This window comes from Ipomoea nil, unplaced genomic scaffold (genome assembly GCF_001879475.1).
Source record: "Ipomoea nil cultivar Tokyo-kokei standard unplaced genomic scaffold, Asagao_1.1 scaffold1026, whole genome shotgun sequence".
In the NCBI taxonomy this organism is placed as follows: domain Eukaryota; kingdom Viridiplantae; phylum Streptophyta; class Magnoliopsida; order Solanales; family Convolvulaceae; genus Ipomoea; species Ipomoea nil.
In genome coordinates this window covers 2,506,009-2,531,568 of record NW_017617454.1, presented here as the reverse complement: position 1 = coordinate 2,531,568, position 25,560 = coordinate 2,506,009, and the positions used below count along the sequence as shown (strand labels likewise).

Here is a 25,560-nt window from a genome sequence, read left to right as displayed (position 1 = left end):
TAACATTTAAAAAAAAATTATTTTCTAATCTTTTTATGACTATTTTCTTCTTTGTGGTAAGAATTAAATATAATAATAGCGAGATAATTAGTTACTGTGTCCGATGGTGGAAGCTCTGGGTGTATTGCAATAAGTCAGTCTAGTAGCCTTTAAGAGGTAGGCTTTCTTATCCGTTCATCCCATCAAACGATTAGCTTAGATTGCACAATAAGCATGTCAAAAATTAGATTGGATTGGGATGATTTCCCCGAACGTGAAGCATGAGAATAACAACACACATAAAACCAAAGTCGGTTGCGTCCCACACGGTGTAATGTCATGTCATATTGTCATGTACGCTAACGCATAACGTTTGACTCATCCCCCGCCTAATTTCACACGCACTACACCATAATATTGGACCGACGAACCATCCTCGAAACTCGAAACCGAACACACCCCCACGTTGTACTCCTCCCACTCTGTCGCTATAAATCTTCTGTTTCTCATCTTCTGCCAAACACCCACACGTTTGAACCCAAAACTTTCTAAAACAACCAAAAAAGTTTCACTTTAATTAGGAATCGGAAAGAAGAAGAAAATGGCGTGGTCTGAAGCGGAAGCGTTGTGCAAGAGCCACCCGGAGCACAAGCAGCCGGCGGGGGTCTGTTCGTGTTGCCTTCGAGAACGCCTCTCCAAGATCTCCGGCGCCGTTATGGATTCCTCCACCATGTCGTCTCCGGCCGCCGCCGCCGCGCCCTACAACTACTCCTCCGCCTCCTCTTCTTGTTCTTCCGGCTGCGTTTCCCCTCGCGGCCACCGCCGGATAACCTCCGACGTGGCCGGCCGGTTCTCGTTTATTACCGTCGGCGGAGGTGACGGCGGGTTGAAGAAGAGCAGATCCATCGCTTTCGCTGCGAGACGGCCGGCAAGAGTGCTCGCCGGCGGGAAGAAGAAAGAAGGGTTCTGGTCAAAGCTGATTAAATCCACGGGTAGAAGGACCAAGAAGGCAATCTAGTCAAGATAGATTGAAATCTGTGTATGAATTTGGTGAAAATTAACGTTTGCTCCTTGTTATTAGGGATCAAATAATTAATATGAAAAAACACGCACAAACTTACAATCAAGTTTTTTTCACTTATTATTATTCCATCTTTTCATATTTATCTCAATTTTAGCTATTTTATATTTCGTAAACATTAACCCGCCCTGCAGAAATCATTTTTATTTCCACAATATAAGACAAAATCAATTAGTAAAATCTTAACTCGCATAGTTATATTTTCTTGATGGACATTAAATTCTTACGCAATAAATATTTATTTAATTCAAAGTAAATGACATGTATATTTATGAACATTTATTAGTTTGAAATTGTAATATCAGTTATAATATTATATTAGCCATATATATATTCGAGTATTATTAACTCTATTATGTTCTATGCTCTCATTGTAGCTGTCAAATTTTGAATTTTAATTTTTTCTCTTAAATACTGTCATCTGAATCAGTGTCTTAAAATCGTGCAATTTTTTTTTCTCTCTTAATGAGAATATATGAAGTTGAGGAGTCGTTGTGGACCCGGTGGTGGTGAGTGGTGACCAGAGAACATTCAAAGTATACGAATCTATAGAATTGATTACATAATCTTCGCCTCCTTTGGTGCCGCAATCGATAGGAATTGTCCAGGCAATTTAACTCATTTTAGCAAAGACTCTTTCTTTGCGTGGGTTGAACGATAGCGGTCAACCAAAGGCATTTCATATTCAAGTTTGAATTTTTGATAACTTTAGGTGATATTAGTTGAATTACCATTTCAATTACACATTTATATTTGTATTATTCTTCCAAAAGCTGAACCCCAACCCTAAGGGCCCCCCACACCCCGACCCGACAGAGTATTTGAGAGGATTTATATTTGTATTATTAATAGACTTCTATGATGACTAAGATCACATATTGGTTTATACCCTATAGTTCAAATATAATTTCTTTTTCGGTATCATACTTTAATTTAGAAAATCTACAGTCATTACCTGAAGGTTCAAGCTACTTAGAACCACGGAAAAATTCAGAACCATTACCTGAAAATTGTGACTACTTAAAACCTTGTCATTCAAGCTAACAACCTGACTAGCTGAATTAGAGTTGCCCTATTTACAATATTAAAGCCTCTTTTACTTGAATAGTGACGTGATTAGTGATGACAAAGACAATAAGTTCTATAGATTACAAAAATTGCATGTTGTATTAGGCTTATGTGTATTTACATTAGGTATATGTCACTTGCAGAATTGCATCGCAAAAGAAATTAAAGCACACACTACAGCTCTCTGATGTGCTGACTATCTGTATTAATCTCATCAGTCATTGTCTTCCATCAACCAGATTGAGTCGTCTTATCCGTTTTACACCTTGTTTTAGTACAAAATTTTAAATTTTGAAAAATTTCATCGATCAACAACAATATTGAGCTTGTCTCATAGAAACATAAAATGCAGGCTAAGAAGAGACTAAATGAAGATATCAACGAGTTAATTCTTAATTGAGATAAAATACAGTTAACTTGTAGTGTTTTATTCTTTTCTTAGAGATGTAAAATAATTACATTAGATTTTGACTAATTTATACTTCTCCTATCTCAGTTTATATGTTTTAATTTGTTTACTATTTATAATTTTTTTTTTCGGTGAGGAAAGAGAAGCGGCGCCTCAGGTTAAGAGATTCCACGAGATCTGGCCCCTCCCGCGTCACGAACCAGTAGAGGGATGAGACTTTCCATCGCTTCTGTGAACACCCAAGTACCCTAATTATTAGCTTGTGCGAGATTAGCCAAGAAGTCTGCGCAACTTGTTACTATTTATTAATCAATCAATCAATTAAATTAAACAAACTCTTCAATTCTTTCTTATTTATTCTCTTTAGCATTTTATAATAATTTTTAAATATATAAATTTTATATACTAACATTATATTAAATAAAATATTTTAAAAAAGTAATTATAATTTATTTAAGCCTAACTACGTTAACGCAATATATTATATAAAATGGGATGAAAATAGATCAATTTATTATCCAATGTCATATGAGATAATTGTTGGTTGTGAATAAGTCGATTTACCATATATATATATATATATATATATATATATATATATATATATCATATGAAAAATAGAATTTAATTTATAGAAAATTAATTCCAAACAAAGTTTGGTACGAATCTAATTAAAATTTATTTATATAAAATAAGTAAATATAAAAATAAGGGTTTTATAATTTGAGTACAAACCTAACGAGAAGAAAGAACAATGAAAGATCCCTGTTATGTGTAACACCTTCCGAGAGTGCTAGGAGTGTCTCTCATGATAAAATGAATAACAACTTTAATATGGCGTTTGGTTGGAAGGAAGGAATTAGGGGGAAATGAATTGTAATTCAGTTGTAAAAGAATAATGTGGGAATAAAGTAGAAATTCAAATTACGTTGTTTGGTAGGGAGAAATAGAATTATTGGAATTGAGAAGAAAAGAAGTGGTATAAAGATTAAAATACTCTTGTGTAATAATAATAGTAAATAACCAGGGGTAGTAGTGTCATTTCATTTATTTTTCCTTTCTCGCATCCATTGAATTGTAATTCATAGGGGTACCCCATGAATTGCAATTCAACAAAATGAGGGAATTGCAATTCCCTCCAACCAAACAATGTAATTTAAGCATCTGTTGAATTTCAATTTCAATTCAACTACAGCTAAATTACAGTGAACCAAACGACGCCAGGTAAGTTTGAGTACAGTGAACCAAACGCCCTGTAAGTTTGGGTAAGTTTGAGTACTCAAACAATAACAGGCGAGCAACAGAAAAAACAAACATAATTTTATGATGCATGAAAGAGGCTAGAACCTTTATACTATACAATTCAACTTTTTTTTTTTTTTTAAAGGCTCTTGTATGTATATTAGTGCAAATCCACTTACCAAACCAATGTGAGACAAGTGTTTTTACAAAGTCTTTTCACCTCTATTTTCTAACTCAAATGAACTTATGTTGAGAATCAATTTCTCATTCATACATTATCCGTTTTGAGCGTATAATATATCGATTTCTTCGTCTTACTACAAAGAGTGCAAATCCACATCAACCCGACCAAAATCAAAAGTGAACTACACATATATTTGAACCCCAAAATTCCAACAATAACTTATTTCATTAGTAAAGTTTAAACACGAGATTTAATTAAAAGATAATGTGACGTTTAAGTTTAGAAACATTCCATTTGCATGATGCAACAACTAATAAAGCTAGTTGTTAATTAACAAACATCCCATTGCCCATGAAATTAAACAGCAGAAATTGCGGTTGCATGGAGCTATAAATATTGGTTATTTATATGTCAAATAATTTAAGCACCAAACAATTAAGAGGAAAATTATTATATATATAAATAAGCAATTAAGCATGATGTACTCGGTGAGAAGCATGATGGATGATGCAATAACTATATTCCAATACACAAAATGGGTAGCATTTTGGGTAGAGTATTGGGCTATATTTCTGGGTGTGATTTTGAGTGAAGTTTGGGTTTTGTTGAAGAAGATGATAGGCAGTGCAACAAGGATTGATGTACTCTGGCCTGTTAACATTTGCAGAAGATTATGGAGGAGATTACAGTGGGCCATTCTTGTGTGGGAGATGGAAGCCATTGATCCACAGCTTATTATCACGTCTGATGAAACACTTTATCAATCCCTCTTCTCGTGACAACAAAATATCGATCATCACCTCCGATCCTGCCCGGGACTTTGGTGCAGTATAATGGTGTCAATAGTATCAAATACAATTAATTATTTCATTATTATTATATATATATGTGTAATAGTATGATAACAAATTCACGTGCCCTACTGTAGGGGCCAAAATGGGTGATGAGTTTTCTCATTACCAAAACACAGCAGAAAATGACTAAGCGCTTATGTATATATTATCTGGCAGATTTATTTTCTAAGACAAACAATTATAATACATACTTTATGTATATTCCGCATTAAGAGATAGAAGGCACAAATAACGGGAATTAATTGAATTGAACTGAATGGAATGGAGTATATTTAATTATTTATTCAGTTGTTTTCTTCCAACGTTGTATTAATCTAGACCTCCTCTTCCAGGTTAATTTCATCTTAACTTTGCCCAGATTTCATAATTTCACAGGTGATTTTTTTTTCTTCCACCCTTAAATTCATCTTTTTTGTTTTTGTTTTGTTTGGTTTTTTTCTTTTCCTTCAATTTATCGTGTGTAATATATGTATATATCTTTTTCTTTTTGCATGGATGATATGTTTTCATGTCAGATCTTATATTATTATGCCATTGAATTAATCCATCTTAGTAAGAGTAATTAGATTCATTGATTTACAGTTAAATTTGTGAGCATACATACATTCACCTAACATACAGTGCAGGATTGCCTCAAAACTTCATTTCCAATACCGTCAAAGTTTTCATGTATTTAATGATCAGACAACTGATCGAATTAATTGGAGGAGCCAATTTTTAATTTCTTTCCGTTTTTAGATGGATAATTTTTGTTTATTCCACCATTAATTAATTTTTTTCCACCGTACTTTCCGTCCCTAAGTTATACAATAATCGTAGAATTCATACCTAATTGTTGATTATTCTCACTTTTCATCCCTAAGTTATCGTTGGCGTTGCATTTTTCGTCCCTTTACTAACAAAACATTAGCGATGAAATTTGCAACTTTAGTATAGCTTAGAGACGAAAAGTTAATAAAATGATGAAAAGTGTAACACCAATAATAACTTAAGAGCGAAAAGTGAGTACGGCTAACACTTAATGACGAATCCTAAAATTACATATAACTTAGGAACGAAAAGTGCAATTTTTTCTTATTATTATTGTTACTATTATTACTATTGGAAGTCATTTCCACATCAATTTATAATGTCATATATTAAAAAGGGTCAAATGCACCCCTGAACTTTATACAATAAGTCGATTAGGCCCCTTAATTTTTAAAAGTTGTAAACTTATAATTAAGTCTATCAATTTGATAATTTCATGCACTTAGACCCAACAACAGGTTAATTACTTGTAATAGCAAGTAAATTGCTGATGTGACATTTTTCAATTAAATAATAATAAATAATTAATATAAAATTTTAAAGAATAAAAAGATGATAGACACTAGAAAGTATTTAAAAGTGTGTCACGGACGTGCCAAAATGACCTTATTTTCCTCACGAAAAATATTTTCTGTTGACTGAATTTTACATGTTGATCCAAACACCGGAATTCGGAAAAATTTTCTGAGTTTCCAAACATACCTTTAGTCAACATCAATTGAATCGCTTATGATTCGTATTTATGTGTATGCAAATGCAATAATACTTTTGAGAGATGACTCCTTAAATGAGGTCAGACCAAGATTTGTCTGAATTAGTCTTACTACGGGTGTGGATATCAATGTTGTATGACAATAGCCACGCAAATCAAACGTGTAATAAGGCCACTACTTCGTTTGCTTGCTTGTTTCACGTCCAAGTGTCTAATTAAAAGAACATATATACGTATATACCAACTTTGTTCTTGAATTGATGTATCTTTAATTTTGCAGTTTTGTTCTTAAGATTCACGTAGTAGTAGTAGAATAAAACACGAAACAAAAGAGAATTATATATCGAAGGAAGATCAGAGAAAAATGGGGTTCTGGAGATTATTGGAGGTGGCATCTATGCCAATATTGCAGCTGCTGATAATAAGTGGATTAGGTGCTACGTTGGCCACTGATTATATCAAGATTCTCCCTGCTGATGCTCGACGCTACCTTAACAAGGTAACTTAATTCTAATCAATTCTTCATCACATACATTTAGTTTCAGATCAGAGGTTATATACATTTGAAGTGTTCAGCAGCTTAATTACATTTTTTTTTTGTTCTTCAGTGACCTAATTGTATTTTCAGGTTACGTTAAGTGGCCAATTTGAATCTTATTCCTATGTATATATATATAACACTGAAAGATCAGATCAGATGGTAATTGCTGCATTGTTTGATGTTATGTGATTGCCCGCAGGTAGTGTTTGTGGCATTTACACCATCCCTCACGTTTGCAAGCTTGGCAAGGACGGTCAAACTTGAAGACATCATTTCATGGTAGCATCATACATACATCCATACATGCATCTCTATCATATCATTCCCAGGAAATAAAAAGGGCGGCAACCCCAGTCATGTTGGTCCGACTGTAAACTTGATAACTCTATTGGTCTTCTTAATTGGTTTGAGTCTGTCAGCTATGGACAACCTAAACTAATTTACCTTTTAGTGGTCCTTTGCTCGGCAAGGGTCACAAAACAGGTTCACCCCAACCAAGTTGATCAGGCTGTTAACTTGGTAACGCCTATTGGAAACCTAGGGCTAGTTTACTTTGTCGACTAGGGTTCCGAAAGAAGGGCTGACTATTCAAATTCAAATTCTGGTGTTCAGGTGGTTTATGCCGGTTAACATTGGGTTAACGTTTCTGGTGGGAACAATTCTTGGATGGATTGTAATAAAACTACTGAAACCAAAACCACATTTGGAGGGTCTCATCCTTGCTTCCTGTGCAGCAGGTATCCATTATCATATCTACTAAAAACTTTAATTGTATTTCACATTAAACTTTGTAATTATAGCTGGTTTGATTTATGTCATTGTTTATATAACTAAAGGAAATCTGGGAAATCTTCCATTAATCATTGTTCCTGCAATCTGCGCTGAGGAAGCAAGCCCCTTTGGTGATAGAGCAATTTGTTCCAGGCTTGGTTTGTCATATGTATCCTTCTCAATGGCGGTCAGCCTCTCATCTCTCTTAGCTTTATTCACTGTTGGAAATTATGGAATCACCTGAAAGTGATCTTAAATCAAGTCGAAAGCCTTGTTCCGACCACTTTTAGTATTGGGAAAAACCTTTGTTGCTATTTTACTTTCGACTTGATTTAAGATCACTTTCAGGTGGTCGGGAATTCCATAATTTCCAACAGTGATTATATTTTTCAACTCAACCACAATATAATTTATGTATGTATATATGGTCATCATCATCTTGCATGAATGCAGCTTGGAGGTTTCTACATATGGACTATTGGTTACCATATGATACGAAGCTCTGCCAAGAAACTGGAAGCACAAGAAGCATTATCCAAGGCAATTAAGGAAGCAAACAACGATGTGGATGCAGATCTCAGGGCTCAACTCATTCACAACACCAATGACCCTGAAAACCCGAATAATGTAAGCACACGTACTCTCTGATCTTACTGCTGGAAATTATGAAATTTTCGACCACCTGAGAGTGATCTTAAATCAAGTCGAAAGCAAAAAGTGGTCGGAAATAGTAACGAAGGTTTTTTTGGATACCAAAAGTTGTCGGAACAAGGCTTTCAACTTGATTAAAGATCACTTTCAGGTGGTCGGAAGTTTCATAATTTCTAATAGTGTCTGTATGTAAAGGTTTAGTATGTATTTAGTCTGGGATGGCCATGTTTCGTTCTAAGAATTTTAGGTGCAGAATGGATCTGGGAAAGCGGGTAGGGATCAGCGAAATAACAATCAAGACGAAGGGGCATCGTTCTTGAGCCAAACGCTGGAGTTTCTCCATACAATCTTGGAGGAGCTATTGTCTCCTCCAATTGTGGGAGCTGTAAGTTAATTGTTTTAATTTCATGCTTCACTTTACTTAATTGGTTTATTTTAGGGTATGTAGTTTGTTGGAAATAATTGTTTTTGCATATGTATATGTACATGTTTTGCAGATTTTTGGACTTATATTTGGAGCAATAACATGGCTTAGGAATCTATTGATTGGTGACAAAGCTCCCCTCAGGGTCATCCAAGATTCCATCCAATTACTTGGGTACATAAAAATTTTGTCCACAATCTGTCACTCAAGAACCAGTTATCTCATTTATAACTTATTCCCAATGTAGGAACGGAACAATACCATGTATCACTCTTATCCTAGGTGGAAACCTGATCGAAGGTAAGGTGTTTTGAATTTGTTGAAGGGTGAAGGAAATGTTAATTTGAAGAGATATAAACTTATGAACAGGATTGCGCGGCAAAGCGTTGGTGCCAAAGCAGATAATCATAGGAATAATCTGCGTGAAATTTGTGTTTTGTCCCATAATTGGGATCGGCGTGGTTCAAGGCGCTGCCGAGTTAGGGCTCCTTCCAGACGATCCACTCTTCCTTTTTGTGCTCATGCTTCAGTTCACTGTTCCACCTGCCATGAATCTTGGTACAATAGCACAACTGTTTAATGTAGGAGAAGCTGAGTGTTCTATGATGTTCTTGTGGACTTATGTTGCAGCAGCTTTTGCACTCACAATATGGTCAACAGTGTTCATGTGGATCTTGACATAACCCCAAATTTATTTTCTAATTCATTGTATTTTCATGTATGTAGACAATAAATGAGATTAGGATTTTATAAAATAGGATGTCAAAAAGTAACAGATATCCTGTGTTTTATTTATTTATTTTTTTGGTCCTTTTCAAAATTTTGGCCCATATTCTTTTTGAAATAAATAAATAAATTATTATTGTAGAGGTGTGGCAAATTATGCCCTGAAAACGTGTTCACCATGAATGGTGAACATGGGTCAAACGGCGCCGTTTTTACGTTAAAAAAAAAAAATCGCTAATGTGGTATTAACTGTGCGCGTTTGGTCAGATTATGAATTTTTTGTTATGAGATTATGAATGTATTGTAAATTCATAATCTCATATTCTCATAACAGAAAATTCATAATCGCATAAAAGAAAAACATTTATTAAATTATGAATTTTCTGTTATGAGATTATGAATTTACTGTAAATTCATAATCTCATAACAGAAAATTCATAATCTATGAATGTTGAAGAAGCTTGCGCTACAGAGGAGCAGCCATGGTTACAGACGGGAATGTGTAGGCATGGGTCCAAAGTGAATATGCAGGCATGATTTCATAATTTATGAATGTCTGAAATCATTGCTCACTTCAAATTAAAGTGAAATCGCGAAATGTGAAAAATGAAGAAGAAAAGTCACGCGATTAATTAAGGAAAAAAAAAAAAAGAAGATAACGGTGTACTAACACCGTTGGGACCGTGTTCACCATAGATGATGAACACGATTCCATGGCATAACGATTGGTTAGAATGCAGTATAGAGTCAATATTGTCTTCAGCCACTAGACCACAAGATCATTGACAATAGTTGTTATCAGTTAGTTGATTGCATTAATTAATGATTTAAAGGGTTGATAGCATTAGCTACTTACAAAACCCCATTCATTTCTGGTGAACTCTTGGCCTACAATACAGAATTCGCAGTGGGTTGAGAAGAAGAGTTCCACAAAAGCACGTTCGTCTATTACAGCTGCAACACCGCCTTTAATTTACTGGGACCATCCGTTAAAGTTTTAATTGTCTTGATGTATGTATAGTGTGCTCACAAATCTTCTGTCACGTTAAAAGGAACAAGTCATGGGGTCGTTTGTTGGTAATTGCGAACAAACGAACCACATTGGTAACCAATGGGGTCGTTTGTTGCAAACAAAGTATCAATTTCTTTGTTCTTCATTCCACCCTTAAATTCATCTTTTTTGTTTTTGTTTTGTTTGAGTAAATATATGTATATAAATATTTTTCTTTTTGGATGGATGATTTACGAACGTAAGATTTTTTTCTTAATCACAAGTGATATACTGATATGTTTTCATGTCAGAACTTAGGGTGTGTTTGGTTGATGGGTTTTGCCCATAGGAATGTATATGAAAGTGATTGTTATTGTTTGGTTGATAGGTTTGTAGAACACTATTATGGGTTTCGAATACCCCCATCAAATGAAAAATTTATACCCAAATAAAATAAGGGTTTCATTCCCTTATTCATTTTCAAGCACTACTATTAGTAACCATTCTCATTCCACCCCATTACCAAACATGTTAAATACTTACACCAAAATGTCTTACCATTATCAAGTATTTGATACTCATTCCGATTCCGATTCTCATGTGCGAACCAAACACACCCTTATTATGCGTAAGAGTAATTAGATTCATTGATTTCCAGTTAAATTTGTGAGCACACTATACATACATTCACCTAACATACAGTGCAGGATTGCCTCAAAAGTTTATTTCCAATAATACCGTCAAAGTTTTCATGTATTTAAATGAATTCGAGGAGCCAATTTTTTATTTCTTTCTGTTTTTAGATGGATAATAATAATTCTTTGTTTTTTCCACCATTAATTAATTTTTTACACTTTTAGTTCCTAAATTATACAATATTTGTAGAATTCCTACAAAATTGTTGGTCATATTTCGTTCCTAAAATTAGAGACGATCCCTATTTTTATTCTTTCAAAAGGCTGAACCCCAACCCTAAGGGCAACGATCCCTATTTTTATTGTTACTATTATTAGTATTGGAAGTCATTTCCACATCAAGTTATAATGTCATACACTAAAAAAATAAAAATCAAAATAGACTTCATTTTATAATTTGACAAAATTAACACATTTAATTTTGTCAAATAATAAAATTTATACATTTCTTATTAATTATTTTTAATATTTAGTGTTGTTACGAATAAGTAATACCAGAAAACTAACCAAAGAAATTAAAGCATTATATTTAGTTGAGAAGGGAGCTTCACTCACAATTACTAGTACAGTAGTAGTAAAGGTTTTTTTTTTTTTTTTAAATCACGCGATTAGTTTTATAAATATTATAAAATTAAACATTTGCAATAAATATAAAAATTAATCCATATTAACTTTACTAATTAAACTAATCTTAATGGATGACTAAAACCAATCATTACTTTTTTGTATAGGCCCCACTATTTAATTTATATATATACATATTTTCTTGAAATTTTCCAAATTTGAATAACTCATAATGAGGATTACCAATTTAAGAATAGGCAATAATGAATTAATTTTTTTTTCTAATTAAGTATTATATACTCATTCGTTCCATTTTATGGATCGAGTTCAATTAACGAGACTTCACTGAAATTATTTATAATTTAAATTTTCATAATATTAAGTTTAAAATTAGTGTGTAAAATTTATATATTTAGAAACTACATTAAAAGTATTACTAAACATAAAAAAAAATCAAATTTAAAAATTTTAATAAAATACTAATAGAAACAAGCAAAGAAGAAAGAGTTGATTTGACCAATGAATAATAGGTAGGAGATATAAAATGGTACAAGGAAGTAATAAATAATACTCCGTATCACTTTAGAGTTAGAGTTAAATCATATTTTTCTTCTTACTTTCGATTAAAATCAGATAAAAATGGGGTTCTGGACATTATTGGAGGTGGCATCTACACCAATATTGCAGCTGCTGATAATAAGTGGATTAGGTGCTACAATGGCCACTGATTATTTCAAGATTCTCCCTGCTGATGCTCGACGCTACCTTAACAAGGTAACTTAATTCTAATCAGTTCTTCATCACATACACTTTGATTCAGATCAGAGGTTATATATATATATATATATATATATATCACTGAAAGATCAGATCAGATGGTAATTGCTGCATTGTTTGCTGTTATGTGATTGCAGGTAGTGTTTGTGGCATTTACACCCTCCCTCACGTTTGCAAGCCTGGCAAGGACGGTCACACTTCAAGACATCATTTCATGGTATGTAGGATCATACATACATCTATCATATCATTCCCAGAAAATAAAAAGGGCGGAGTCAACCTCTCCAAGTTGGTCAGGTTGTTAACTTGGTAACCACAATGGCTTATTGGTTTTCTTGGTTTGGGCCGTTCAGGTATGAACAACCTAGGTTAGTTTACCTTGTAGTAGTCGTCCTTTGCCTGGCTAGGGTCACAAGGCAAGTTCACTCGTTCACCCCAGCGGCCCATCCAAGTTGGTCAGCTTTTAACTTGATAACTACAAGTGGTCTATTGGCCTTTTTGGTTTGAACTGATGACAACTTAAATTAATATAATTTACTTAGTAGTAGTTCTTTGCCGGCTAGGGTTACAAGGAGGGTTTATCCCATCCAAAAGAAGGGCTGACCATATATATATGAGTGTGTGTGTAATTCAAATTCAAATTCTGTTGTTCAGGTGGTTTATGCCGGTTAACATTGGGTTAATGTTTCTGGTGGGAACAATTCTTGGATGGATTGCAGTAAAACTACTGAAACCAAAACCATATTTGGAGGGTATCATCGTTGCTGCCTGTGCAGCAGGTATCCATTATCACATCCACTAAAAACTTTATATTTCATATTAAACTTTGTAATTACTGGTTTCATTTATGTCATTGTTTATATAACTAAGGAAATTTGGGAAATCTTCCATTAATCATTGTTCCTGCAATCTGCGGTGAGGATGCAAGCCCCTTTGGTGATAGAGCAACTTGTTCCTCTCGTGGTTTGTCATATGTATCCTTCTCAATGGCGGTCAGCCTCTCATCTCTCTTAGCTTTATTTCTGTTTTACATTATTATAATTTATGTATGTATATATGGTCATCATCATCTTGCATGAATGCAGCTTGGAGGTTTCTACATATGGACTTTTGGGTACCAAATGGTACGAAACTCTGCCAAGAAACTGCAAGCACAAGAAGCATTATCCGAGGCAATTAAGGAAGCAAACAACGACTTGGATGCAGATCTGAGGGCTCAACTCTTTCACAATAGCAATGACGACCCTGAAAACCCGAATAATAATGTAAGCACACTCTCTGATCTGTATGTAAAGGTTTAGTATTTAGTCTGGCGGCCATGTTTCGTTCTAAGAATTTTAGGTGCAGAATGGATCTGGGAAAGCAGGTAGGGATCAACAAAATAGCAATCAAGACGACGTGTCGTTCTTGAGCCAAATGCTGGGGGTTTTCAACACAATCTTGAAGGAGCTAATGTCTCCTCCAGTTGTGGGAGCTGTAAGTTGTTTTCATACTTGGCTTATTTTAAGGTAGTTAGTACGAAATAATTGTTTTTGCATATACATATGTACATGTTTTGCAGATTCTAGGACTTGTGTTTGGAGCAGTAACATGGCTTAGGAGACTATTGAATGGTGACAAAGCTCCCCTCAGAGTCATCCAAGACTCCATCCAATTACTTGGGTATGTACCACTATAATAATAGTCAGAATGTTAAATTCTTGCCCACGATCTGCCACCCAAAAACCAACTGAAAAACTACCCAGAATGTTGAATCCCTCACAATAATAACTTGTAGGAACGGAACAATACCATGTACCACACTAATCCTAGGAGGAAACCTCATCGAAGGTAAGATGATGTCCTTCCCGTAACTGTGTTTTTTGTTTCTTTGTTGAAGGAAATGTTAATTTGAATATATGAACTTAACAGGATTGCGCGGCAAAGCGTCGTTGTCAAAGCAGATTATCGTAGCAATGATCTGCGTGAAATATGTGTTTTGTCCCATAATTGGGATTGGCGTGGTTAAAGGCGCTGCCCATTTAGGGCTCCTTCCACCCGATCCACTCTTCCATTTTGTGCTCATGATTCAGTTCACTGTTCCACCTGCCATGAATATTGGTACGTCCAACACTTCAACTCCTATTCACAACTAATTTTCGCTCCAGCCCACACTCGCTTAACTCACTGGTTCAATAGACAGTATTTGAAAAAAGAGATCAAGATTCAAACTTCGCCAGCTACAGTGCAAGAATTATGCCCAAAACGGGCAGATCCCTTGTATTTGGGCCTGTATGCTGAGCCCATTAAGTCATCATGATTTACATCCTCCCGAATGCTCTGTCGAGCTAGGATGTGGAGACCCTTGGGGTTAAAGATTCAATTTTTTGGGAGAAAAAACTAATTTTCGCTCCGTTTGATCGAATGTGGGTGCAGGTACAATAGCACAACTGTTTGATATAGGAGAAGCTGAGTGCTCTGTGATGTTATTGTGGACTTATGTTGCAGCAGCTTTTGCACTCACAATATGGTCAACAGTGTTCATGTGGATCTTGTCATAAGCCCAAATTTCATTTGTAATTCATTATATTTTGATATTAGGATTATAGAATAGGATGTCAAAAAGTAACAGATACCCTGTATTTTTTTGGTCTTTTTTCAAAAATATTATGTCAAAGATACACTAAATATTATTGTGTCATTATAGAATAGGATGTCAAAGACAGACTACTGCTATATATATATATATATATATATGTGTGTGTGTGTGTGTGGGTGTACATACAACTTTATGCTGTCATGATTCATAGTAATCATTCAGTACGCACCTTCATCAGTACTTCTTGAAGAACCCCCTTCAAGTTGCCTTCTTTTGGACCGACATTTTACCGAGCTTTCCTTTTCATCGACGAACGAAAGGAATGTCTGGAGGCGTGCTGACCGCGATGAGCTTACGCTGGAAGACGGCTCGGGCTCATCGTAGTATTGCATGAACTGGCGTATTACGAGAACAAGGTACACCAGCAGGGCTAAAAGGCATGCAAATCCGCACATAAAGAAGAGACCCGAGAAGCTCTTCAGTTCAAGCCGGTTCACTTCAAGCTTTGTGTTTTGCGATGTACAAGCGCTCCTCAACAGCCATTTGTCGTGGATCCTTTGAAGCTCCCCATTCTCCGACAGTTTCAGAATCACGGTTGACAGGTCGACCGCCAGAGGAGAGTCCTTCGGGAAGGCCTTACGTTAAGAAACAAAGGCTTTCAGTTCAAGACAATTAAAGCATGTACTCCATCTCAACTAAAAGCTGAGTGGCGCTGAGATTCGAACCCATGACCTTTGGTCTGGCTGTGCTCCATCTCAACTAAAAGCTTAAGCTGATAATTGGATTGCACATTAATGGCTATATGGTCAACAAAGACCATTAGACCAAGATATGTGAGGAAATAAACAGCGAAAGATATATATAGAGGCTACTTACAAAACCCCATCCATTTCTCGTGAACTCTTGGCCTACGATACAGAATTCGCAGTGGGTTGAGAGGAAGAGTTCCACAAAAGCACGCTCGTCTACCACAGCTGCAACACCGCCTTTACTGGGACCATCCTTTAAAGCTTTAGCATAATCTTCGGTCACGTTAAAAGGAACAAGCCTGGATTCATGAAACCCGAGTTCCTCAATCAGATAATTGCGAACAAACGAACCACGTTGGTAACCAATCGGGTCATTTGTTGTTAACAACGTATCAATTCCTTTGATTGGGGAAAAAAGATGTTGAACCGTGAGGATTGAGGTAAGGCTCGCAGTGTAACTAGAGTTTATTATTAAAACCACAAATAGCCATATCATAAGGACAAGACGGCCTAAGCAGCTGATAGTGTTTTCTCCTGCATGGTTACAAAATAGTCTCAATATAAAGCTTTAAAAAAAAAAAAGTCGCATAAGAATCTAACACAAACAAGAAAATCCACTCACTGTTGGCAGAGAAGAACGTTGAAATGCCAAACCTGAAATAGAAAATTCACAACACGTTACTCTAAAGTTTCGATGGTCCATCTCAGTACAGAATGTATTTCTTGGACACTCACCAAAAAATAGTTTCGATTTGCTTTCTAGGAGGTCCACGAAAATCATCATTCATTCTGTGCTCCAAAATCCAAACCGCTACCCCAATCACAAGAAAAAACAAGCCAGTGAGACACCATAGCATAGGAGAAAATGGCCTAAGAAAAGCCCAAGCATTAGAGCCCCGCTCTCTAAACGGTGCGACCACAACTAGGCCCGACTCAATATAAGGTTGAGTGAAATCAACCATTAATGTCCGATTAGTTGTGATTGCAATGCTACCCACAGCTGCACCATAAACCTGAATTGACAGTACTCATAGTTAAGTGTACAACAAAGCCCAACGAACAATAATATTGCTACAAAAGAATCTTTTTTCCCTAAACTCACCCCTTCAGTGATTCTGTGCACAAGTTCTGTATCGTCTGCATCTTCAACGGGGACAAATTTGTACGGTACAGCATATGGCAAATAGTTTAGCGCAGTTGTGAAGACCTCAATACAGTACCCTTTGAACATATCAGTACCTGGTACTTGTTCCACAAATTCATTAAATCCAGCTCGGATAGGGACTCCAACTTTCAGTGGCTTCCCATAGTTCGGAAAGACCCACCCTCGAGGCTTCTGAACTGTGTCTCCCGTCCAGACTACAGGATTTAGCTCTTGAATGGAAAGTTTACGACTTTGTGGATAAGGGTAGAGAGAGTCAGAAGGCACTTTCGATAACCCAGCGTAATTAGACCAGTAACCAACTTTCTTGGTTCCAGTTCCAATCACATTAATAACTTCAAACGCAGGGTGAGAGAGTTCCCTGTCCGGGGTAAAGTTGAATAGCCCCGTCACCCCAGTTATATTGGTCTTCAAAATGTTGTCGAGCAATAACTTCCCTCCATCAAAGACGTTCATAGAATGAAGATCTAACCCCGCTCTATGTGTATCTAGCATATGATCTATAGAAAATGAAATGTTTCCACCCTGTTTAAAGAACGCATCAAGAGCACGAGCAAGTAGCCAGACAGTGTCGTATGCATATAAACCATAAGTGCACATCCCTAAAGTGATATTACTATCAATTCTTTTGGCCAAATCGCTCCACCTAGAAACAAACTTCCTCTTTGCTTCTGAATCTGGAACATATGCGCGTAATGTAAGAGTTCCTTGAATACTGTCCATTACATCTGACGAAAGGGGACCTTTTGTGTCAAAGATAGTGGAGAGCCAATGCGTAGCAATCCACACATATCCACTTTCTGTCATTCCTAAATTCTTCGCCAGAGAAAATATATCCAGTCCCCTATAAGGATAAGTGTGAACAATAATAATTCTTGATTCCGTTAAAGCCACCTGAACTAACATATCCCTTATTTCATCCAATGTTGCTTGAGGTTTCAGAGCCGCTTTAAAAGATATCCGACATCGCCTCATAGCCAGTTTATCCGCTAATGCAGCGATTCCACTCCTTCCATATTCATCATCTACATATATAGCAATCACCGCTTTCCATTGATAGAATTCAACAATCGATGCTATAGCAGCCATCTGAAACATATCATTTGGCGACGTTCTGACAAAGAATGGGTACTGAAGTGAAGTGAGAGCAGGATCGGTGGCAGAGAAAGACAATAGAGGGACATGGATCTCATTCGCAATGTGGGAAATCACATGAGCTATGACCGAAGATTGGGGGCCAATTATGGCCACGGTGTCAGTCTCCAAGAAGCGTATAGCTGTTCATGAAAATGCTTCTCATCAAATTCTAAAAGCTAGTCAACTTAATTCACAAATATATATATTTGCAGCGAATTTAATTACCTTCAACTATCCCCATCAATCCACTAGAATTGTTATCGAGGATCGTGACATTCAACTTTGTTCCTCCAAGAACAGCCGGATTAGAATTGATATCTTTTACTGCAGTTTCTATTACCAATTTCGTAATTTTACCAACGTCAGACCTCAACGTGAGAATACACCCAATGTTCAAAACACTAGGCCTTGCAGAAAGAGTTGAGTTAACTCCTTCACACAAATACCCACAGTACAAAACTGGCAATATCAATGCCCAAAACAGTTTCATGATGAATTGAGTTATCAAAACCCCAGATTCCACCCTGTTATGCACAGAAAGTAATTATAATTCAAAGTTCAAACTTCAAGAACAAGCATTAGTACGATACAGAGTAATAATGAAATTAAACATCAATGGAATATCAAAAACATACAATTAGCTAGAATACAAGTGCAGGCGTTATTCAAATAATCAAAGCTCAGAAATTTCAGCTCAAACAAACAGGAAAAAAAAAAATTGTAAATTTACAGGATAAACAAATGAGCATACCTATCTACACAGCACTGGGAGAGTTTTAAAGACTTCTCATAATTCAACAATGAGTGAAAGAAAAGAAAGGCATATTCTCTGTATTCAATAGAGCAGACAAAAGTACTTAATAGTTGTAGAATACCAGAAATGAAAGGTTTAAAGCTCAAAACTATTTGAGAAGGGGATAAATCCAGGCATGTAGGGACTAGAAATAGCCCTACACAAAATGAAACCTCCTTTTCTTTGCAAAACAAAACAACCACATCTATTAAAGCCACTCCTTGCAAAATGAAATTTCCTATATCCTACCAACCTCCATTAACAAATAGGGAGTTTTAAACTTTTAAACTTTAAAGTGACATACAAGGGTTTCCAGAAATGTGCAGAAAAACCAATTCTTTTTCCACGTCGCAAGAAAACAAGGATGGAAAAGAAAAGCAAACAGATGAGCTTTCAAGGTAGGACGGTGAAGCGTAGAGTAGAGTTGGGTACTTTTACGGGATTGTCTTCTTTACTCCCCTTTTCTTTCTTGAAACTCCATGAGATTCCTGGTTCGACTAAACTTAATATGGGTTCCCTCCTGTTTGTATAGAAAGATGAAATTGACAGTTCTGTGAATGTTTGATACAGACAGGATTATTGTTCATATTTGCTTTGTCAGTGGAATATGATACTGCAAAATAATGACGGATTGACAACAAAAGCAATCCAAGCCACTCTCGCTATGTGGTTTTAACTTTTCTTAAGAAATTAACTATTTTTTTTTTTTTTTGAAGACAGAAATTAACTATCGTTAATGGAGTATCTCCCAAATAGGAAAACATGAGTTCGATCTTCAGTAGAAACAATATTAACTTTTTATGTTTTAATAGATTGAAAAAGTAATAATGAACATATATTATATTGTAATAGAGTTAATAATATTAAAAAAATTATCGTTAAAGAAAATGTTGGAGAATTTTTGTTATTTTATTTTTAAAGAAAGAGAATAAAGCATTGCATGGAATTCGTGGCAGAATAATATAAAGCGGCAACTACTCTTATTCTTACCGGATAATATAAAAATTGCATTTTGGTTATTTAGTTATATTTATGGTACGTATTTAGTTTTTGGATTATATGTGTGATTATATTTAACTCTTAAATTATGTGTAAAATAATGATTTTAGTCTATAGAGATTATTTCTATTATCGATATGTCTCTTAATGAAGTGGTTAATTTGATTATTCAATAATTAAAGTCGGCATTTTGTTCATAACTTAAAAGTTAAAGATGATCTTGTATATAACTCATAAACTAAATTTGTATCACAAATATAATTGGACAAACAACTATGATTTAACCTATATAATTAAGTGATTTGTTGACAAAGAGAGTATTCAAATCACACAACAAATTGAAGTGAGAATTACCTCGCAATGTCCTTAGCTTGTTTGACAATCAGCAGTTAGTGGTTAGTGTTAGCGAATTTGATCAGTGAATTATATCAACGGTTGGTAAAAAGATATTTGAAAAGTTAATTGTTTAGATTAACATGAAAGATGACCTAAGGATATAATAATAATAATAATAATAATAATAATAATAATAGTAATAGTAATAGTAATAGTAATAGTAATAGTAATAGTAATAGTAATAATAATAAGAATTGTTTTTTAAAAAATTAAATAAAAAATAAAAAAATATAATTAATCTAATCATATTAACTATTTGGTGGATTTATTGACAAAAAGAGTATTCAAATCACACAACAAATTGAAGTGGGAAACTACCTCGCAATGTCCTTGTTTGGCAATCAGCAATTAGCTCTTTAATATTAGTATAAATCTAATATTTTATGCCCTAATTTTTATTTGCTCTCTCTTATGTCCCGTATTTGGTTTCAATCATACTTATACAATTATTTTATTGACAATTATAATCAATCTTGATTATATTATCTTGCATTTGTAAATTTAGAATTACCTATTTAAATACGCAAATTTAACATTCAATTATCTATGCATGAACAATTCTCATATAATCTTGTCTTGATATACTTTAAAGTACTTATTTAAAAAAAAAAAAAAAACATTGGACATCATCCTAATCGTGCAATGTGTATAAAAAAACTAGTAATAAAATATGATTGGGATCCATGTTGCAAGGCATAGGCAGTAGAAGTTGATGTTGGTGAATGCAAAGAAGCTAATTAAGTGTCTTTAATGGTGTTTGTTTGTGCCTAGAAATTTATATATATAGTACCCTGATCTCTTTGGGTCTTTTGGGTAAGTTTAAGGCACAAACACTTCACATATACGTATGGACCACGACAAAGTACATAGACCAAGACCAAGACCAAGACCATGGTCCTACAAGGGGATGGACTAGTCGCTCTCTAATAAAGGACAGTGGACACCATAGAACAGTGTCTTGTTTAATTTCTTCATAAAAAGGGTAAAATTAAAAATATCATTTATAAGGATAAAATTTCAAACGAATTGAATGGACCAATGATTTGCTAATTACAAAATTTTGAATTTCTCTCTATAGACATGTCTATTAGCTTTCTTGGTTTAAGAAGATGAAAGATTTAAAATAGTAACAAATTAAATTTGTATAAGTGTTTGGAAAATAACATTTCCTTATTGATATAAATATCAGCATACCACACCCTTACATGAAGATTATGGAGACATAAGTCAACCTCTACAAATCACACTCAAAAACTAGGATTAAAGTCATATCCAAAGTAGTTGACACATAATTAATTTACTAATTAGTGGTATTTGGTTCAAAAATTGGAATTAAATTCGTTTATATTAGAAGTATTTTTTACTAGAAGTTCATAGTAATATCGTTAGTATTACCTTTTTTTTTTTTTTTTTTTTTTTTTTTAACTTCAAGTTAGGGGTGTAAACAAGTCGAGCCGAGCTCGTTAATGGAAGCTCGGCTCGAGCTCGAGCTCAAGCTCAATCGAACTCAAGAACTGATGCTCAAGCTCGAGCTTAGCAATTTTCGAGCTGCTCGAGCTCGAACTCAATCTTGAACTCGAGTTCGAGCTTGATTTTGAACTTTTTAATTGTTATTTTTATATATTATAATTATATTATATATTATACGGCTCGACGAGCTACGAGCCTAGAATATCTAGGCTCAGCTCGAGCTCGATTATTAAACGAGCTGTTCGAGCTTGATTTTGACCAAGCCGCTCGCGAGCGGCTCGGCTCATTTACACCCCTACTTCAAGTTCTTAAAAAAAAAAACAAATACTTTGCATTGTTTCATATAAATAGTTTTGTTTGTAGGTACTATTTATTACTGTTAGTTCAAAAAATATTTTTATTGGTTATATCATTTAATGGAAATTGATTGATATTGTTTTTATGTATAATATACTCTTTTTTGGCAATATATTTTTATTTATTTATTTTTGCAATACATCAATTTATTTATGATTTATAAAAATATATTATATATTATAAAAATATTTGTAAGAAAAGTATAAATAATATATTAATAGAAGTTATGAAATTTTTGTAAGAGTGCATTTAATTTAAAATTTTAATATGAAAAAGTTTTTAAGAAGTATTGCTTCGGTGTACAAACCCACAACCTCCAACTTGCCAACTTGTCAAAGTAGGGATGGGCGTCGGTTCGGTTTGAGTGATATCCGAATTTTATTTAGATATCTAAAAATTTTGGGTGATGTTTTTGACACTCAATATTTGAACTAAATTTAATTCAGATATGTTTGGTTCAAGTGAAATTATTTTGAGTTTATTTCGGGTTAGTTTGGCTAGCTATACCCAAAATTTTATTTTTATCAATTTTGAGTTCTTTTTAATGATTTTATTATTTTTGCATTTATATTTTTTGTATACTATCAAACTAAAAATAAAACAAAATACTAATAATTAATTAAGAGACTTTTGAAATTTAATATATTATTAATTATGGAATACATTTAAAACTAAATATATAATTTATATTTATAATAAAATTTCGATTAGTTCATATTTCGACAAGTATAGATAAAATTTTAATATCCGATATTCGAAAAGAATTTATATTTAGATATAGTAAATTTAACTATTAAGGTTCACTCGAAATTTAAAATTTAAAATTTAATTCGGGTTTTGGATGTTAGTTCGGATAATTCAAATTACGCCACCCTTACCGACAAGCTACTCTATATCTTATATATCAAATGGTAGGATGCTCTACTTTATTCAGGTGAAAGGTGCTGACAACAAGGTAGTGGAGGAACACATGTATGGTGTAAATGAAAGGAAAATTAATATCATAATTAAACTTGTCAAGTATTTGGAGGATTCTTTGCATTATATAAAGGGCTTCATGTCTCAGCTCATTTTAGGCATCATCCTTGATTCACTATATATAATCTTTCTAGTCCCATGGCTATATTACTTGGACTATAATATTTATTGTTTCAGCTGCTAGTTTGGATTGTTAAATCACTATTTTCATATCTACATTTTGCACTTTCATACCTCATTTAATTTATAGTGGACTTTGTGTCAACAAAACTATCAACTTTAAAAGTTTTTATAAATACACTCAATATTTTTTAAAGTACTATTCTGTTACAAGTCTTGTAATACACACCTTAAGTTTGATTCTTATCATTTTTAAATGAAAAAACGAAGTGTTAAATTGATGAAAGCTATCAGAAACGTTTACTTAAATTAATAATATAATACTCCTTTCTAATAAAGTATGGAATCACGTGAAACACGGCTAACTTATCAAAGTGTCTTTATTACTATTTTATTCATAAATCTGATGGAATATAGTTAGGATAATAAATAAAACAACACACACAACAATTTGGGGGAGAAGAAAGCATTGCAATTCATAGCAGAATGATATAAAATGTGGCAACTAACTGCTCCCTTATGCATACAGGAAAAGTAGAATAATAAAAATTTATTGTTAAATTTAAAAATTAAATTATTTTGATTTATCTATTGTGACTCTATGAGAGGTTCATGGAATACATGATATAGTCAATAATGATGGAAGGTGTGGATTGGATCTTTTATACGTGCATGAAAATTAGGATATTTATTTATACAATGGCTCTAGAAGAAAGGTTATGTGAATTTAAGATTACTCTAGTGAAGCTACATTCTTAATATATTAAAAGTAATTATTTCCATTCATCACTTTTTTTATTGTATATACTAATATACCGAACAAATAATGTTGACCCTTGAATGAGATGAGATTCGAACCTAAGATCTTCCTTATAAAAAGTAACAATCATTAAACCATAAAATTTGGTACGTATTGAGCGATCAGTTAAGTTTATAATATATACTCTGTATATATGTATATGTGTATATGTGTGTGTGTGTGTGTGTGTGTGTGTATATATATATATATATATATATATATATATATATATATAGAATTGCACTCAGGTGCGCATGAAGTGCCTAGGAAGGAATATGCGAACTAATCCGCGCGCGACACGTGTCCAGATTTAATGGATTAAAAAACGCGGTGACATTTTCGTAAATAATTGAACATCGAAGTGCAAGTAAAATGTATTATAGGTGCGAGTAAAATTTATACTGAGCATCAATACGAAGTGCATCTATAGTTATAAGTAGTTGCACCTATAGTTATAAGTAAGTGCACCCAGGTGAATGAATGGTTGCGGGAAGTGAATGTTAACAAGACAAAATTACATGCACTTATAGGTGAAAGTAGGTGCACCTATAGTTATAAGTAGTTGCACATATAGTTATAAGTAGGTGCACCCAGGTGAATGAATGGGTGCGGGAAGTGGATGTTAACAAGACAAAATTACATGCACTTATAAGTGAAAGTAGGTGCACTTAGGGGGCGTTTGGTTCAGGTTATATAACATAACCAAGGGAATGTGACATTCCAAAGCTCACATTCCGGTGTTTGGTTCATATTATCTTAGGGAATCTGACATTCCCAAGGAATGTCATATTCCCTCCACATAGGATTTTGAAGGGAATGTGATTCCCTTCAAAATCTTAGGTAATGTAAGATAACCTTGGTTATCTTAAGGATATTATAGTGTGTGTAAAAGATAACCCTAAACCAAACATGATTATATTACATACCCCAATTTTAACCAAACACAGGTATCTAACATTCCCAGTAATCTAATATTCCCAGCAATCTAACATTCCCTAAGGTAATCTGACATTCCGTGAACCAAACGACCCCTTATAGTTATAAGTAGTTGCACCTATAGTTAGGTGAATGAATGGTTGCGGGAAGTGAATGTTAACAAGGCAAAATTACATGCACTTATAGGTGAAAGTAGGTGCACTTGCAAGTGATTTTACTTACACTTTGATGTTCAATTATTTACGAAAATGTCACCGCATTTTTTTAATCTATTAGATCTGAACATGTATCGCACGCTGATTCGTTCACATATTTCCTCCTGGACACTTATTCGCACCTGAGTGCATCCCTATATATTTATGGACCTGATTCATGTTGATGGTGTGCGTAAATTTAAAGCACAAACACCTCACATATACGTACTGAGCAGGACAATAATGTCCGCGGTCCTACACAAAGATAGACTACTCCTCCAATACAACGTTAGCTTATGGAAATTAGGGAAAGGGAGGCAAATTATGATGTGGAACCGTGTCCACCTTATATGGACAGAGTTTTAAAATGGTATCGTTTTGGTGAAAAATGACGTCGTGTCAGTTAAAAAAAA

The 25,560-nt window shown here is 34.2% G+C and overlaps 4 protein-coding genes across 8 annotated transcripts; 3 read left to right on the top strand and 1 right to left on the bottom strand.

Annotated features, from left to right (window-relative positions):
• Positions 1-580: 580 nt before the first annotated feature.
• Positions 581-997, top strand: LOC109180250. The gene has a single exon (XM_019329738.1). It carries the CDS (start codon positions 581-583, stop codon positions 995-997), a length of 417 nt encoding a protein of 138 aa, XP_019185283.1.
• Positions 998-5,115: 4,118 nt separating this feature from the next.
• Positions 5,116-9,433, top strand: LOC109180401 (protein PIN-LIKES 7-like). Of its 2 annotated transcripts, none has more exons than XM_019329944.1 (10): positions 5,116-5,192; positions 6,620-6,838; positions 7,080-7,159; positions 7,493-7,617; positions 7,717-7,838; positions 8,105-8,278; positions 8,556-8,687; positions 8,800-8,900; positions 8,974-9,026; positions 9,096-9,433. In XM_019329944.1, the coding sequence occupies exons 2-10, from the start codon at positions 6,704-6,706 to the stop codon at positions 9,407-9,409; spliced, it is 1,236 nt and encodes a 411-aa protein (XP_019185489.1). In that variant the 5' UTR covers positions 5,116-5,192; positions 6,620-6,703; the 3' UTR covers positions 9,410-9,433. The 2 variants fall into 2 exon arrangements, with proteins under 2 accessions (XP_019185489.1, XP_019185488.1); XM_019329943.1 differs by having other exon boundaries at positions 8,550-8,687.
• Positions 9,434-12,341: 2,908 nt separating this feature from the next.
• LOC109180402 (protein PIN-LIKES 7-like) lies at positions 12,342-15,019 on the top strand. Its single transcript, XM_019329945.1, has 10 exons — positions 12,342-12,476; positions 12,617-12,696; positions 13,134-13,258; positions 13,350-13,471; positions 13,565-13,744; positions 13,827-13,955; positions 14,041-14,141; positions 14,257-14,309; positions 14,391-14,579; positions 14,895-15,019. Exons 1-10 carry the CDS (start codon positions 12,342-12,344, stop codon positions 15,017-15,019), a joined length of 1,239 nt encoding a protein of 412 aa, XP_019185490.1.
• A 124-nt stretch (positions 15,020-15,143) lies between these two features.
• On the bottom strand, positions 15,144-19,485 carry LOC109180397 (glutamate receptor 3.6-like). 4 transcript variants are annotated; one of them, XM_019329934.1, is made up of 7 exons: positions 19,331-19,485; positions 18,331-18,629; positions 16,909-18,245; positions 16,542-16,819; positions 16,429-16,460; positions 15,934-16,340; positions 15,144-15,692 (listed from the first exon to the last, which is right to left on the bottom strand). In XM_019329934.1, exons 2-7 carry the CDS (start codon positions 18,593-18,595, stop codon positions 15,276-15,278), a joined length of 2,736 nt encoding a protein of 911 aa, XP_019185479.1. In that variant the 5' UTR covers positions 18,596-18,629; positions 19,331-19,485; the 3' UTR covers positions 15,144-15,275. The 4 variants fall into 4 exon arrangements, with proteins under 4 accessions (XP_019185479.1, XP_019185480.1, XP_019185481.1 ...); XM_019329935.1 differs by lacking the exon at positions 19,331-19,485 and adding an exon at positions 19,203-19,308; XM_019329936.1 differs by lacking the exon at positions 19,331-19,485 and adding an exon at positions 18,981-19,060.
• Positions 19,486-25,560: the final 6,075 nt, after the last annotated feature.